The sequence below is a fragment of the Onychostruthus taczanowskii genome, unplaced genomic scaffold (assembly GCF_017590055.1).
Source record: "Onychostruthus taczanowskii isolate IOZ18803 unplaced genomic scaffold, ASM1759005v1 scaffold13, whole genome shotgun sequence".
NCBI classification, from domain to species: Eukaryota; Metazoa; Chordata; class Aves; order Passeriformes; family Passeridae; genus Onychostruthus; species Onychostruthus taczanowskii.
Window position 1 is genome coordinate 11,462,474 of NW_024498462.1, and position 15,681 is coordinate 11,478,154.

General features: G+C 44.2%; 1 protein-coding gene across 4 annotated transcripts in view; it reads right to left on the bottom strand.

Moving 5' to 3' along the window:
• The window catches only part of RPS6KA6 (ribosomal protein S6 kinase A6), a 35,909-nt gene extending 28,723 nt beyond the window's left edge, over positions 1–7,186 (bottom strand). For all 4 annotated transcript variants that reach the window (XM_041396418.1, XM_041396417.1, XM_041396416.1 and 1 more), the window contains exon 1: positions 7,132–7,186. In XM_041396418.1, the coding sequence (XP_041252352.1) occupies positions 7,132–7,149 (18 nt within the window). In that variant the 5' untranslated portion in view covers positions 7,150–7,186. The remainder of the gene's footprint in view (positions 1–7,131) is intronic.
• Between the last annotated feature and the right edge of the window lie 8,495 nt (positions 7,187–15,681).

The following is a 15,681-nucleotide window of genomic DNA, read 5'->3' on the forward strand; positions in this document are numbered from 1 at the left end:
TTATTTAATTGGGATTAATTTAAACTCCTTTAAAAGCTACAGATACCACTCCTACAAGATGACACTAATGCAGAATTCCTCAGTTATGCATGAAACTTATGCTGCAGATGCTTTTCAGAAACCTAAAGTCTTCTAAGGAAAATTAATTTGCAGTTTAAAGGGAAAAGATGCAAAAGTGATTCCAAGCCTTTTTGAAAATACCAAGCCCACAGCTGCAGTAAAAAAAAAAAAAAATTAAACTCAGTTTAAGCACTCCCTAAGTCACAAATAATTCAGTGCTGAAACTAAAAAAAAACCAACCAAAACCCAGAAATATGAAGGACATGCTCTGTTCAGACATGCAAAGCAATCATTAAAAACTGGAAATACCTGACAAAAATGGGTGAATGCCATTATGGATTTTGCTAGTAATAATTGCTAATTTATTTATATATTAATTGTTCAGCACCTCTACCTTTATATGGCACAGGTCTCACACTAAAATACTAACTAGAAATGACAGAAAACTCAAACTTTGTTTCCTGAAAACCAAGTTGGACCAGTTAAATTCTTAGTCTGGGTAATGACTTTTTTTCTTGTACTTCTGAATTTTTCTAAAATCCCTGCCTAAGATACTGGAAGATGGTGTTGCTGTCAGCATGGGAGTTGGTAAAACACAGCACTACAGAGAAATGCCCCCAGATTCCTCTGCTCAGAACCAAACCCAGAGTCTGGAGGAAGAGGTGGGGCTGCAGGGACAGGTTTGTACCTCAGCTCTGTCACCCAGGCAAACCCTCAACTGCTTCCTCTGCTGCTACAGACTCCTGGTTGGAGCAGAGCTTTTAAGAGTTAACTCACAAATTAATGCTTTTGATAAAATTAAATCTCCAGTTTTTGTAGCAAGATACTGGCACTTATTTTTGGATTATATCCTCACTGGAGAGAAGAAAAAAAAAGCAAAACAGATAAACAAATAAAAAAATAGCAGAAAGCTTCATTTATTTTCACTTCACAAGTTTCTATTTATGATAACTCAGTTTAACCAATGGTATATCCAACCCATGCCCCTCATTCATCTCTCATGTGTTGCCACCCCAAATCCAACAGGCAACAATCACTCCTGCATTACCCTGGGTCCAGAAACCAAAGCTACTCACTTGCTACATAACTTATTTCTTTTTTTGCATTTTTTTTTTCACAAATTAGACAGTAGGAGGGACAAGACACTCACTATGGTTGTTATTGTACAAATCAAGTGAATAAATCCAGAAGTGACACCAAAGTTCAGCCCAGCTCTGACCTCCAACCTCATTTCCATGCAATTTCTTTTCACAACACCATAAATGACATTCAAGTGTGAACCAATGTGAAGCCCACCAAAATTGTCCAAAAAGCTTATTTGGACCTAGAAATAAACTGGGTTTCTACTGCAGAAATGTAATAACATTGTTCCTTCATGGACCTCAATTCAAAGTGATTTTATTGTGCATTTCACCTTTTCTTTCCATAAAGATGGGCAACATTTTCCAAGTTTTGTTACTTAAATTTAAGCTGTGGAACCAACACTACAACCAGAAGAGCTGCAGATACACTGATACAGATACAAAAAATGGGGCTGGAATGGGGTTTTGAACCCAAAATCAGTGTGTCATTTCATCTAGGTTGTTCCTGAGAACACCCTTTAGTGCACTTTCAACTTGCTGGCAAATCCAGTACACTAAGCTATTGGATTTTTATGGCAGGTAATCATCTTAATTAACAATTTCCTATCGTACACTTTTCCCCTTCACTGTTGCTCCTTGGTTTGTGTTTGTTTTTTCCTGTCCAGTCTCTCCGTACTGACACAGACTGGGACACCTGCCCATTTCTAGTCCAAAGAATTTGATGTTCAAGTGCATGAATCTGCTTTTATTTCTTGATACACACAACTACACTTCTGCCATATTTGTTTATAAATCCTGGTCACTGTCCATTAAAAAAAACCACAAGGAACAAAAATCTGCAAACTTGTTGGAACAGAACCCAAAGTCTGGTAGCTTGTTAAGTAATTCAGCTAAAAAAAGTCAGTGACAAAAATCAAATCATTACTGTCTTGTACAGTCACTTAATTGGCTGAGTTTCAATAACCAGAAGCTGGCAAAAAAGAAAAGTGACAGTTAATACTTATTTCCCACCTCTGTGGAAACCAGATACAAAATGCAGCTTCCACAGCCAAGTGAGGCTCCTTTTAGTGATTTATTCATGAATATTCATGCACAAACATATAGAACAGAACAATTTTAACCTCTAAGTCATTACTTACTAAATATCTACAAATGCACAAATTTGATTTATTATTGTGAATTAAAAAGCAAAGCTCTCCATAAAAAGAGCAGGTGAAAGAAGCCAATACTAAGATTGTGAAGGAGATTCCTTCATCTTTCAGTCATTTTGCTGTTCAGTGCTGCTCAAGTCCTACAACTGAACATTTTAAACATTAACTCCCATGAAAACACAAACTGAACTCAGACATTTAGGCAAACACTGACGACACTTTCCAAACACACAATCTGGAAATGACACAAAGTACCCCACATTGTTGATTAGTAAAAAATAACAAAAGGAACTATGTAAATAGATGAGCTCAAAGTTTAGGTCAGAGCACCTGGCAGGTCAGACACTTTTGCAGAGGTGCAGGCTGAGGGTCCCAACAGCCTGGCAGGGAGAAAAGTGCCTCTGGATTAAAATGATCCCATGGCTGGGACCATCCCTGCTACCTTGGGAGAATATCTAAATGGCTGGGAAAAGGCTTAATGACAATTGCACATGTTCTTCCTCTGATTAGTACAACAGAACTATTCCCAGTATTACCAAAGATTGGAACCATCTGCCCCCCCATATTAAGGATGTTTTCACTGTTTACATGGTAAATTCCTTAGGACTTGGTGGGTCTACAGGTTTGGGTTGAAAGAAGCCAGGCAAAAGGTCAGCAAAAATGCCTAATCCCAGGAAAAGCAGTGGAAGATATAAAGCAGGAGCATCCTGCCCTGGTTTTACATGTTTTCACTGAGGGATTCAAAGAGAATTTTAAAAATTCTAGAAAAAGCAGAACTGGGAATTTTATCATCATACTATAATTAGAAGTAAAAAGCAGTATTCAGCACCAGTCACCTAAAATCTTGTCTGGCTTCAAACAGGTAAAATTCTACCCAAGGGTCACCAAGAGCTCCTGTATCCTCCACAGCTCCTCCTTCCCTGGGCTCCATTTGGGAAGTTACTGGGGTGTTCCCAGAGCTGCACCCCAGTTCTCCCACATGAACACAGGAATACGTAGTTTCCTTCCCCACAAACAGAAGGAACCCTTCAAGTAGTTATTTCAAAATATTTGAGTGGAAGCTTACATCAGAAATCCCAATTATGTCAAAAAGTCTTTGAAAAAAAAATATCCTGACAGGACAACCACATTTGTTCCTCATTTATTTTTAATTACATCTATAAAGAGTTTGCACCATTAATTTAATTAGCAACACACTGGCCTACTGAGGATTTCCTGAGCTAGGTCTGAGGAGTTTGAGGGTTCTGGGCACATCCACTCCCCACCTACACAAACTCTGGGCCAGCCCCACTCCCTCAATTCCCCCCACAAAGAGGCCTCTAAACTCCCTCACGCTCTTTAACACACCAAGTGAACAAAGGGGATAAAGCAATCTAAAACACCTGAAACCCATAATCAGTTACTAGGGAGAGCTACAAAGTTCTTTTCCTGGGGCAAATAAATCATACATTCAGACAGGACACCAAACCTTCAGCAACATATAATTAGTGATTTTAAAAGAACGTTTTGATCCTTCCCATTATCAGATCAAGGGAGAATTACGTGTGCCTCCAACAAGTCACAGCTCTGACAAGACACAAAGCTGACCCCCAAGCACAGGGATCACTGAATTAGCAAAGGACTTGAGAGCTTTTCATTCCTGCCTGTGTACATAACCTTAACTCCAGAATCAAAGGGCACAAAGCAGCCAGTCTGCAAATTATATTTAATGGCAGGTAATTCTAGAAGAGGATGAGACTTAAACTTGAGGAAAGCAACTATTTCAAATTTTATTCTTAATGTAGTGAAGTACTACATAAATAGCAGAATTCTACCTCTGATGAGTAAACAAACCATGCAATTCTTTAGGGTTCTTGTGAAGTGCTTCCAAAGGTATCCTGCAGGAAGCAAGACGAGCTACCCGTGACAGACTCCCGGGTTCCTGTCAGAGACTTAGAATACTACAGCAGATTTCCAAAATTAATTTCAGAAGTGGTATACAAACCCACCATCAATATTACTGTATTGCAGCATTCAGTGCATAAAGACACTCATTGTTTTCTCTTTAAGAGCATTAACGTGCAAACTTTTTTTTTTTTTAAAGGCAACTTGTTCTCCAAGATCTTTACAAAATCTGTGCACTGTTGCAATGGCAGAGGGCACTCAAATTAGGGGCAATATTTTACTTTCTCTCCTCAACAGAACACCAGGCGATTGTGGAGATTCTGAGAGATGCACTGAACTAGGTAGAGCTGAGTCATCCACGTCACTGCCAGTAATTACTCACAAAGGAGTTATGCAACTCCTAACACTGACAAAATTCAGTGGCCTTTGACAGACCGGGCTCAGAACGTGCTCCAGAGGATGGACTGAAAACACTGGCCAAAATCAAAGATGTATTTATCTCAACTGGCAAAGGGAGCAGCTTATGCACAAGAGCAGCAGAGCTCAGCTCATGAAAAATCCTTTCCGAGGGCAGCAACTTTGAATGCAGCCCCGTTTTCCAGCAGAACACTTTAGTTTTCAGTCACTTTTTTGTTTCAGCCTTGTCTTGCTTGTCACAATCAGGCAATTAAGCAACCGGTTCTTGAAGTATTTATTGCAAAAATAAGTATTTGAGAAGAGGTTGCATTTATGCAATTCACAATATTCATGTCTTGCAAACAGCACGTGCTTACAGCAATTACAGAGCTCGTTGTAAATGCAATCCTCCCAGTTCAAGGGGCAGAAAGTGCCCAAATTCCTGTATTCTGCTCAATTCCAACTATTTCTGTATTTCATTCAGCTTGGTCAGTAAAATGCTAATGTTTACCTTCCTGTTTCTTTGTAGACTGTAATTACATTTTCATAATCTACAGCACTTGATTATGATCAACACCCTCATACCTATTTTTATTACCATGGAAATACTTATTAATCCAGTATCCAGGGGGGAAGAAGTTCACTGAATACTTGAAGCTTTAACTGCACAACATTAATCCTTCCTACCTAGGCTTAAGGAATTCCCAGAGTCACAAAACAGCTTCAAAAGTGACACTGTCACAGGAATATAAACACAGCACACAGCCCCAAATCCTCAGCACTTCAAAGACCCCCCAAAAAGGGCAAAATAATTAAATCCCGACCTTCAATAATTTCTTCCAAAAGTTCATGCCGTTCTTGTCACTTGAAGCATGAAAATTTGTTTCCTACTTTCAAGATCACCTCCTGTCCTTGCCAGGTGTTTTTTTACTCCAAGTCAACACAAGTGCTACTGGAAATGCACTTACTGCTAATAACATAATCCTAAATTTAGTCACCAAGCAGAGTCTCAGAGAAAACCCTTCCTCGGATTTTTCCTCCTGTGCCACAGCTGATGGACAAGAGCACCAGAAGGCACAAGTTAATCTTCAAAATAAAAACCTATTTCACAGTAGCTCTGTTGACTGTAGTTCCAGCAAGGCCAAGGTCAGAGATCTCTCAGACTGCCAATACAAGGCTGTAATGAATACTGTGAGCTATACTTAATTCTGTAAAATCTAAGTGAAAGTCAAAACTAAAATTCATTTTGACATAAAATGCACCTTTGTTGAATCCCCAAGCCGCGTGGATGGAGAAACCCAACAAGTGAGAAGTGCAGCACACCCCTGAGATCACTTACAGAAGGGGTTATGACAACACAAGTATTTGTTCCTGTCATTTGGGAACTCCACACTCAACTTGAAGAAACTGGTTTGGCACAAATGGGCTGTAAGTGCTACTGGCCAAACCTAACAGGGACACAGCAAACACCTTTTAATCAGAGCACGACTGGAGGAGCTTCACACAGACCTTGGAAAATACAATTTAAAGAGCCTTGAGATACTACACACACAGAGCCCTTTGAGCTGGACACCCCTGCCCTGTGCTTTGCTGGCTCCCCTTGGTGGAGGGGCTTGTCCAGGCAAAAAACACCCAGGGATCACATCCCACTTCAGCTGCAACACTCTGCACTTGATTATTTTACCACTAATAGATCATAATTTCCAAGTATTTCCTAAAGAACTGATCAACAGGGCCAACAAAGTTCTCAGACCTTCGCTAAGTTTCGTACCTCAATTACAATAAACTGCTTTTACAAACAATATGAACAAATAAACCTTAATACTTCTGCTGACTTTCTGATATCTGATGCATACCCAGTAATTAAAGCACTTGGCAGTGGTACTAAAATTCCCAAATATTAAAAGCACTAAGAAATCTGGGGATTTTTTTCCCTTTTAATTTTTATCAGGAAAAAAAAAAATTTCAACAAGGACATCCTTTCACTCTTGCACATTTTGTACTTTGAGATGGTTTTGCTACAGACCCTTTTCACTTGCAATAAGAAGAGTCTGGTGCACTACAGGGAGCAAGTCTGACCAGTTTTAAGCAACTTTGTTTAGATAACATCTTTTGTGTGTCTAACAGACCTAGGTGTAATCTTTTATTTGTCATAGCTGACGATACCTGATACGCAACCCTTCACTGCTGATTTCAAAGTGCCAGAGTTTTAATACTCAAGCACCACGTTCTGCTGAGGCACAGGAATCATTGCAACAGAACCAGTTTTGCCTTTTATTTTCTTTTACATTGCATTTGCTCTTTGCTGATGAAGCACCTGGAGCACTAAGCAATACCTCGAAGTCGTCCCTCGTTCTTTAACACGTTCAAGCATCCAAACCTCAGCCAGGTTCTCTCTGCTCGTTGTGCTTATGATAACCAACGCAGAGTTAGTTATTCAACGTTTGCATCCAAACCTCAGCCAGGCACTCCTGGCTCTCTCAGGTCGCTGCGTGTACGGTAATTAATGTATAATTATTCCAGGAAAAGGCAAAGGCACCTCCGTAGTGACAACCCACCTGGATGCGCAGCCACATTAACGCGAGCAAATTTCCTGCAGAACTTAAAGTAACTTTTCCCAGGAGCTACGGCCATAAAAGTGAGTTTCCAACCCCTCGGAGGCTCCGTGGGGAGGGACACCTGTGACACGAAGCGGCCGGGAGGCGACACAAAGCACCGGCCTCCCCGGGGCGCCGGTGCCGCTACCTCCACACGTGTCACGGCCCGCGCCCGGGGGGCACGGCGGGGCCCGGGGCGGGCGCGGGGCTGCGCGGCGGCGGGGAGGGGGGGGAATGACGCGCGGTGACGTCACCGGGGCTGCGGGCGGCGCCGCCGCCGCGCTGAGGGGGATTGGGGATGAGGGGATTGGGGATGGAGGTGAGGGATTGGGGATGGAGGGATGGAGGATGGGATTGGGGATCAGGGGATTTGAGATAGAGGAGGTTGGGGATGGAGGGGTTGGGGGTGAGGGACAGGTCTGAAGGGGAGTGGGGTGGATAGATTAGGGGATGAGGGAGAGGCGTGAGGGAATTGGAGGCGAGACGAGGCTGCGGGGACAGGTCTGAGGGGGATCACGGCTGAGGGCACGGCGGTCAAGGGATTGGGGATGAGGAGCAGGGGTGGTTGAGGGGACGCGGGCTGTCAGGGATCGGCGCTGAGGGGCACCGGCTGCGGGCCCCGCGCGGCGCGGCTGTTCCTCCCACGGAGCTGACAGAGGAAAAAAAAAAGGTTGGGGGTGAGGGACAGGTCTGAAGGGGAGTGGGGTGGATAGATTAGGGGATGAGGGAGAGGCGTGAGGGAATTGGAGGCGAGACGAGGCTGCGGGGACGGGTCTGAGGGGGATCACGGCTGAGGGGACGGCGGTCAAGGGATTGGTATGAAAGGCTTGGGGATGAGGAGCAGGGGTGGTTGAGGGGACGCGGGCTGTCAGGGATCGGCGCTGAGGGGCACCGGCTGCGGGCCCCGCGCGGCGCGGCTGTTCCTCCCACGGAGCTGACAGAGGAAACCCAAAAGTTTCCTTCGGTGTTGTTGTTTTTCGAATGTGCGAGGCGTGGGGACAGGAAGCGCGGGCGGCGGGGAGGCACAGCCCGCTCCCCGCGGGGCCGTGGGCTGCGGGAAGGAGCCGGGGCGGCAGCGGAGCCGCCTCGCCGCCCTCACGGCAAAGCGGCCCCGACGCCTTTGTGGCAGGCGGGTGTGCGGGGAGAAACGCGGCAGCACTGCCCCACGGGGGCAGGAGAAGGAGCGTGCGGGGAAAAATAATATTCCCACTTCACCGCTCGATTTCGGGAGCTGGATGGCACTAGATGATGCTGTCAACAGGATGCTTTTAAAGGATAGAAAGCTGCCTCAATGACAGTTTGTATTTGGACGTGCTGCATGACTTACCAATAAGCCCTGCCCTCTAGATAAAGCAAAGACTCAAACCGTTCTTAATTGCCAAATAATTTCTATGAAATGAGCACAAACAAGGGAACAAGCTGGTGCACCCCATAGCTCACACACTTTCCATGCTGATTTTTTTGGCTCAGAAGTCAGCCAGTGCACAGACAAGCGTAGGATGCTGTGCTGCTCCAGTCCCTGATTAAACCTGGTTCCCAGCCCCTCAGAGTTCCCATTCCCTGTTCCCTGTGGCTGAAGAGTTGCCTATTGTCCATGTGTCACTGCAGCAGCAGCCAGCTGGCACCTCAGCATTTCCATTGCAAGCCTATTTTTAAGGGTCTGGAACTCAACCACGGAAGACAAATGTTTTGGAGCGTGTACCGGGAATGCTTGTCCTTCAGAAAATAAAAATCAGGTGGGAAAGTGGAGGAGCAAAGTCACAGGTAGTTTATGCCAACAAATAATTTATACTTTAAATATAGAATTGTTCAGGCTGAGTCACTTTATTTTTGTTGTGGTAGGAACAATTTGCAGGCTGTTGGTGCACACAGCCATATCCCAGTGCCTCTGCTGGTGACACTGGTGTGGCCAAATCTGTGAGATTACATCTGCACATACCTCATCAGTGCCATCAGGCACTTAAATTAAATATAAAGGAAATCAAGTGAGAAGTGAGTTTTGAAAGTTCTTGGAGTACTCAACAAGAACTTGTGTCTAAAACTCTTGTGGCAGATGCTGTTTCCTGCATCTGACTTCCCCCATTGCTCCAAATAATAACAGGCTACAAACAAGTGTTCTGCATCCCCAGGGATTTGAGAAGTTCAGAGGAAAGCAATAATTAAGGGAGCTAGGATTGTTATTTGTGTCAAAGGCTAGAAAAGGGAAATTATTATGTATGTAGATATAAGAAAAAGGAAATTCAGAATTTCTGTTATTTTAGGTCTCACAACCAAACAAGCAACCAGCATTCAATAAAAAGGCAACAGTGTGTCACTAAAATGTAAAAATTAGCAAGATTCCCCTCAAATGCTCTTTTACAGAGAAACAAACCATCAAAAATACATTAGCAAATCACTGTTTTAGGAGGACCAGGGCCCCATGTCCTGGGTTTCAAATGAATATTTTGATATTATATACCTGGATATTATATGCCCACATTTCTAGAGCATCTAATCTGCCCGTAGGGATATCAGATCTCATTTGGTGCCCAGGTTTCAGCTGGGGGTATCACATCCCTGCTGTGCAATTTGCAGCTGAATACTTCTGACATTTCAGCACCTTCATCTGTTCAGCAGGTTCTGCCCATTCCATTCCTCAGCAGGTCCTTGTAGGAGCAGCAGGAGAACCTCTGAGGGACTTTGATTAGATGAAGGGTTCAAAATAATTACTATCTTCATATAGATTCGCTTCAAAATTAATTCAACAGTAAAGTTGCTGAGAGTAGTATTTTACTGAGCCTAATAGGAAAGGAATAAAAATAAAAATAAAAGTAATAATAATATAGTAATAAATGGGATCTACAGCCAAAATTCAGCTTGTTCAGTACCAGTAGCACAAAATCCAAGCACTTTGTTGTCCCTTTTATGCACCTGCAGCCACCTGACAGCATCCATACTTACTTTACTTATTCAATTTCCCTGAAAATCATCAATCACAAGCTTGAACATATGAACAACAGCTTATTTATGAATTTTAAAAATCCCTGCACATTTCCTGATGTCATCCCCAGCAGGACACTTCTAAGAAAGGCCAGTTACAGACTAACGTTCCCTCTCCAGTTTTCTGGCAATCTGTAGCTACCCTAAACAGGATTATTTCAGAAGAATCCTGTAAATTTTATGCTCATTCACCCAGCAAGTTTTCCAGGAAAGGAAAAATAAAAATATTGTCATCAGGCCAGTGCCTTTTGTTCCCCTCCTTTCCCAGCTTAGTGACACTGAAGCCAAAGCACAGCAAGGGCAGCAGAGCTTTCCCCTGGAAGAGCTCAGGAAGGAAACTGCAAAAAGCAAAGTTTGAGGAAGCTGCTTGTTCCATTTTTGCTTGTTCCATTTTGCTGTCGCAGCTCTGGTAACGCCCCTGGAAGGGAACAGGTACAAATTTGGCTTTGGGGGTTCAGCTCAAGGCAAGCTAAACTCTAGGATTGATTGTGAAGCTGGTTTGGGGGGGGATAGTTAATTCCTCAGGGCGAGTTTATTCCAGGTCATCATCGTTTCACCTTTAATCTGTTGTACAGTACGAGCTCGGCACATTTGCAGAGGCAGAGCAGCACAGCCCTTCCCTGTTGTGGGGATGAATGCTCCTGGGCACAAAGCACGTCCTGTTCGTGCCGCTCCTCTCCTACCAGGAGGGAAAACAACTGTCCTGATGCAACAAAAATGTGTCCTTGTATCCTTGGGTCCCTGCCAGGACTGCTCCAGAGCGGGGACTGCTTCACACAGAGCCTGGGAGCTCTCATGTGGGACAGCTGTGGCCTCTGAAATGTGGAAATCCTCTACACGCAGAGGAAATTGCTCAGGTCTAAGGAGGTAAACACAGCAACATTTTCGCCATTTTACACACTGATATCACAAAACCAAACACCTGATTAAGATTCCATGATTAAGTCATGGAACAGCATCATGACAAAACCTTCAGTCCATGCCATGTTAGCCCAATACCAAACATTTGTATACAGATTGAGTCATGGAACAGCATCATGACAAAACCTTCAGTCCATGCCATGTTAGCGTGAATATGAAACAGAACTGTGAGAGTCCATATCCCACCCTGTATATCCTGATATTTAAAATATGCACCTAAGCCAAGCTCATGTATGTGTATGCACAGAGATGTGGTATCAACTACAAAGAGTGTGAACTCGTTAAACAGTTTATTGTGTGCTTTGGAGTCACGCACTCGAGGGAGCAGCCAGAGCCTCTCTGTTGTGGTTATGTCAGAGTACAAAGTGAGAGGGAAGAGGCCCGTGGTGAGTCCCTGCCTCAGCTTCATTATATCTCCCCATCTCATCTTTGTGCTTCTGTAGCGAGGTTTTAAATGCTCACTTAGGGATAAAAAAAGGAAGCCAATTGGGAGATGATGCTCCCAGATCAACACCTTAAGAAAGATCTACTATTTCATTCTCACCGTCAAAGCAAACATATTTTGGGGGATATTTTGGAACCGCAGGACAGACTTAGCAGTAAATTTTGCCACATTTGTCCAAAATGAGCTCAAGAAATATCCCAGCCACATGGAAAATACAATGAATTTATCTCTGCTGATCACAGTGCTTTGACAGTAGGAGATGGAAACTGCACATGGGCACGGTGAATGAAGAGCCTACTAGACTTATTTATGCTCGTATATACTTTTCACTTAATACCTCTTACTTTTCCTTCATTTTGAAATGCATTTTGAAATGAAATGCCCTATAGTTTATATTTTACCCTCAAAACTGAGTGAATGCTACAAACCAGACAACTGACACATCTCAGTTCTTCTCTATCCTCAAAGAAAAATAGAAATTAAAGATGCAGTATCCTGTCTCCACACTGGCCAGGAAAGCAGATGCCAGACAGAGCCTACAAACAGGGTAAGCAATAGCTAAAAATACAGCTCCAGATTTGTGTTCAGGCTCAAGCAATTCGGGTTTCATAAACCAAGGGTGAGATCCTGCACAGAACAATCTTGTGGGATATTTCTTCCATCCTCTTGCCAAAGTTTTTCGGAATATCTACAATTAAGTGATCGTAACACCTCACAAATTCCTCCTTTATCACCAAAGTACCTCGCTCTGAGCCTGCTGCTTAGTTGGATCTGCTGTTCTCTGGCTTTCTATTGCAAGGGAGAGGGATTAATCCCCCTGTGCACATTTGGGATTTCACACAGGAGTACATCCCACCTCCCCCCTCCCACCAGGCACTGCTCTGCTCCCAGGCTGGGCATTCCTGGGCTGGTCACTCACTCAGAGCTGAAGAGTGGGGAAATTCCCGTTTCTCAGCACACATTTTCACTGCTCATTTGGAATAAACATAAAATAGTTGGCAATAATGTGCACAAATTACAAAGAGAAGGAAAGTAACGAGCAGCTCCCCAGGTCCTGTGGGAAATGAAGGGGACTCAGAGCACACCACGAGGGCACAGCAGGGATGGAAGAGCAGGGGGCTGGTTTTACACCCCATGGACCCCAAGCTTTGTGGGCACTTTTGGAGTCTGAGCTTAGGAAAGCCCAGCAGAGACCACAGGAATCCTGCAGCCTCAGGTAATGGCTCAGTGAAAACCCCAAGGCCCAGCTTTGTCCAAGCTCATCCTAAGGACGCATCAACAAGAATTTCTTTGGTAATCCATCTCTTTCCAAAAGCCACTGAGAAAACATGACCAAGTGTATTTCTGATAGAAACTCCCAAGGTTAGCTGAGCCAAGTGCAGTCAGAAAACGTAATTAAATACTGAAATAAGTCACTGCAGCAGTGTGCACACACCAACAGATGGCAAATCTACCACAAGCAATTGATCCTTTTTTTAAAAAACCCTGAATCTCACATACTTTTGTCTTTTTCCAGAACTTGCTTCGTTATAGTTCTTCAAACCTGATTTATCCTTGAAGCTGAAACCAAGCTTGAAAAATCCAACTGGAATTCAGAGCAAATTTCGCCTCAGAGCGCAGAATAAACCACCATGATGTTCCAATATGCAAATGTATCAACAATGATGAATACTTAAGGGATTGATTGCATCCAAAATCATCGTGATCTCCATCTTCAGGGTAGTTCTTGTGACAGCAGAAGGTGTTACTTCTGCAGTGAGAGAGAGCCAAAGATGTTGCCAGTGCCTAACTTTAGCTAGGAGCCCACATACCATGCCTCAAACCAGTATCCTAATCATCCCAGGTGAAAATTCTTCCCGTTTTGGAAGATTATAATTAACTTCCTACTGAGCCATGCTTAGAAAAATGCCTCAACCTGAAAGATGAAATAGGAACTTAGTATCTGTCAGAAATAATTCAGCAGTAGCTGTTTGTGTCTTGCAGCATAAAGATACAGCTTTAAAACTATATATTTAGAAGTTGTTTTCTCCTTATTGTGTAACAAAAGGACTTGACTGGATGAGTAATAGCTGCACTGCTGGAGCAGGGAGGAGGTCGTGAATGCCACTTGAGGGATATCAGTTTGGCTCTTCAGATAATTGCTGCAGCAGCAGTGAGTGCTGAAAGGGTCCCCACTGCTGGAGGGACACAGATCCACACCCTGCCAGCCCCTGCTGCCCTGGGGCTCCTGGGGGTCACCACAACTCCTCTGCTCTTCCTTCTCCACCACAATCAAGGTTATTTTCCAGCCGTCTTGACTTTGCTCCTGCTCCAGTTGGGGCACAACTTGACTCATCAGTTCTTTATTTGGAACGCACATCACATTTCTGCACTTCATCAGTTCTGCTCCCAGTGAGGTCACACATTTGTGGCCATTCAATACTTCCTGCAAGTGTCCAGCTCTCAGTTTCACCTTTTCCCACTGCCCTGAGTCTGGAGCCACTCTTCAGCCAGGGATGCTCTTTGCAGCCCTGTGACTTTGGGTTCAGCAGGACACAAGCTGAGCACATTCTAGAATATGTTTCAGAATTAATCTCTTAAGCCAAACTTCTTTTCCCATTAACTCTGGTGACAATATTCATAATAATTTCAATGGGAGCATGATAATTCTGTAAGTAATTGCTATCAGGAATTTAATTTAAACCTCATTTGACTGACATTTCTTGTTTGCAAGATATCTATTTTAGGAACAATGTCTTGCTAGTATATCTCTCTTCATCTTAGTCATGACTGATAACAGAATAATCATCTCAACCACTTTTCTTTTCTTGCATAATGGCTTTACTGCATTTTTACATAGCAAACACACAAGAATAGAAACAATTAGACAAATAACAGTATTATATGTAGATGAGCAGGTAAGTGACTAGAACTAACTTGAAACTCTTTACTAGGCTGAGAAGCCTCTCGAGCCACAATGAGATTGTTGAAAAGACTAAGGAACAATGCAAGTTGCCTCTAACTTGTGTTTCCCTCAGCTGGGGTTTCCAGGTGTGTTAAATACAGAATGTCAACACGCCAGAACTCCAGCCTGCTCCTGATTTCGCTGCCAGAAAGACACTGAGGTGCTGGAGTGAGTCCAGGGAAGAGAACAGAGCTGGGAAGGGGCTGGAGCACCAGGAGGGGCTGAGGGAGCTGGAAAGGGATCAGACTGGAGCAAAGGAGGCTCAGGGGGGACTTTGTGGCTCTGCACAGCTCCTGCCAGGAGGGGACAGCCAGGGGAGGCTCTGCTCCCAGGGAACAGGGGCAGAAGGAGAGGGAACAGCCTCAGGCTGGGCCAGGGGAGGCTCAGGTTGGACATCAGCAGGAATTTCCCCATGGAAAGGGTGGCCAGGCCTTGGCAGGGGCTGCCCAGGGAGGTTTGGAGTGCCCAACCCTGGAGGTGTCCAAGGAATGCCTGGATGTGGCACTCAGTGCTCAAGGTGACAAGGTGGGGATCGGTCCCAGGCTGGATTCCATGATCCCAGAGGTCTTTCCCAGCCTCAGGGATTTTGGGATCCTGTGTTGCTCTGCAGGAGCTCACTGCCCATCCTCCAACACTATCCAATAGCAGAACACTGCCAGCAGAGTCAACACCGTCCCAGTCACATCCAGGACAAATCTGAAGCAGCAATTTCCAGGCAATGGATCTTTAATCAGTGTCTTTCCTACAGGGAAATGCCACAAAACACTTTTCAGGTCATTACCTTGTTCTTACTAACCAACAGCAGCCACGAGGCAGCCGAGTGCTGAGGAAGGAGGGACAGGGCTCACCACCACTGCCACCTCTTTGTCATATTTCCTCCTTTGCTGTGAATCTACAGGGACAAGCACTTATGAAGAGTCTTCAGTAAGTTGAGTTTGACACTGAAAGAGTTGCATCTCCTGTCACTGAGGAGCTGAGGCATCGATGTTGCTGTGGCAGAACAGCTAAAAGGGTTAAAAATTGAGAGACAAGCAGAGTTCCAGTGATCAGGAAAAAATCCAGTCCATGCCACGTGAGAGGCAGATCCTCACCGCCCTTAATGGAAGGGTTTTTAGGAGATGTTGTGAATTGGCTTCAGTGAGAAACCAGAGCACTCAGTGGAGGAAACATCTCACAGGATGAGGTCAGACTTGTAAAGAAGGGCTCTTACCCAGCCCAGCCC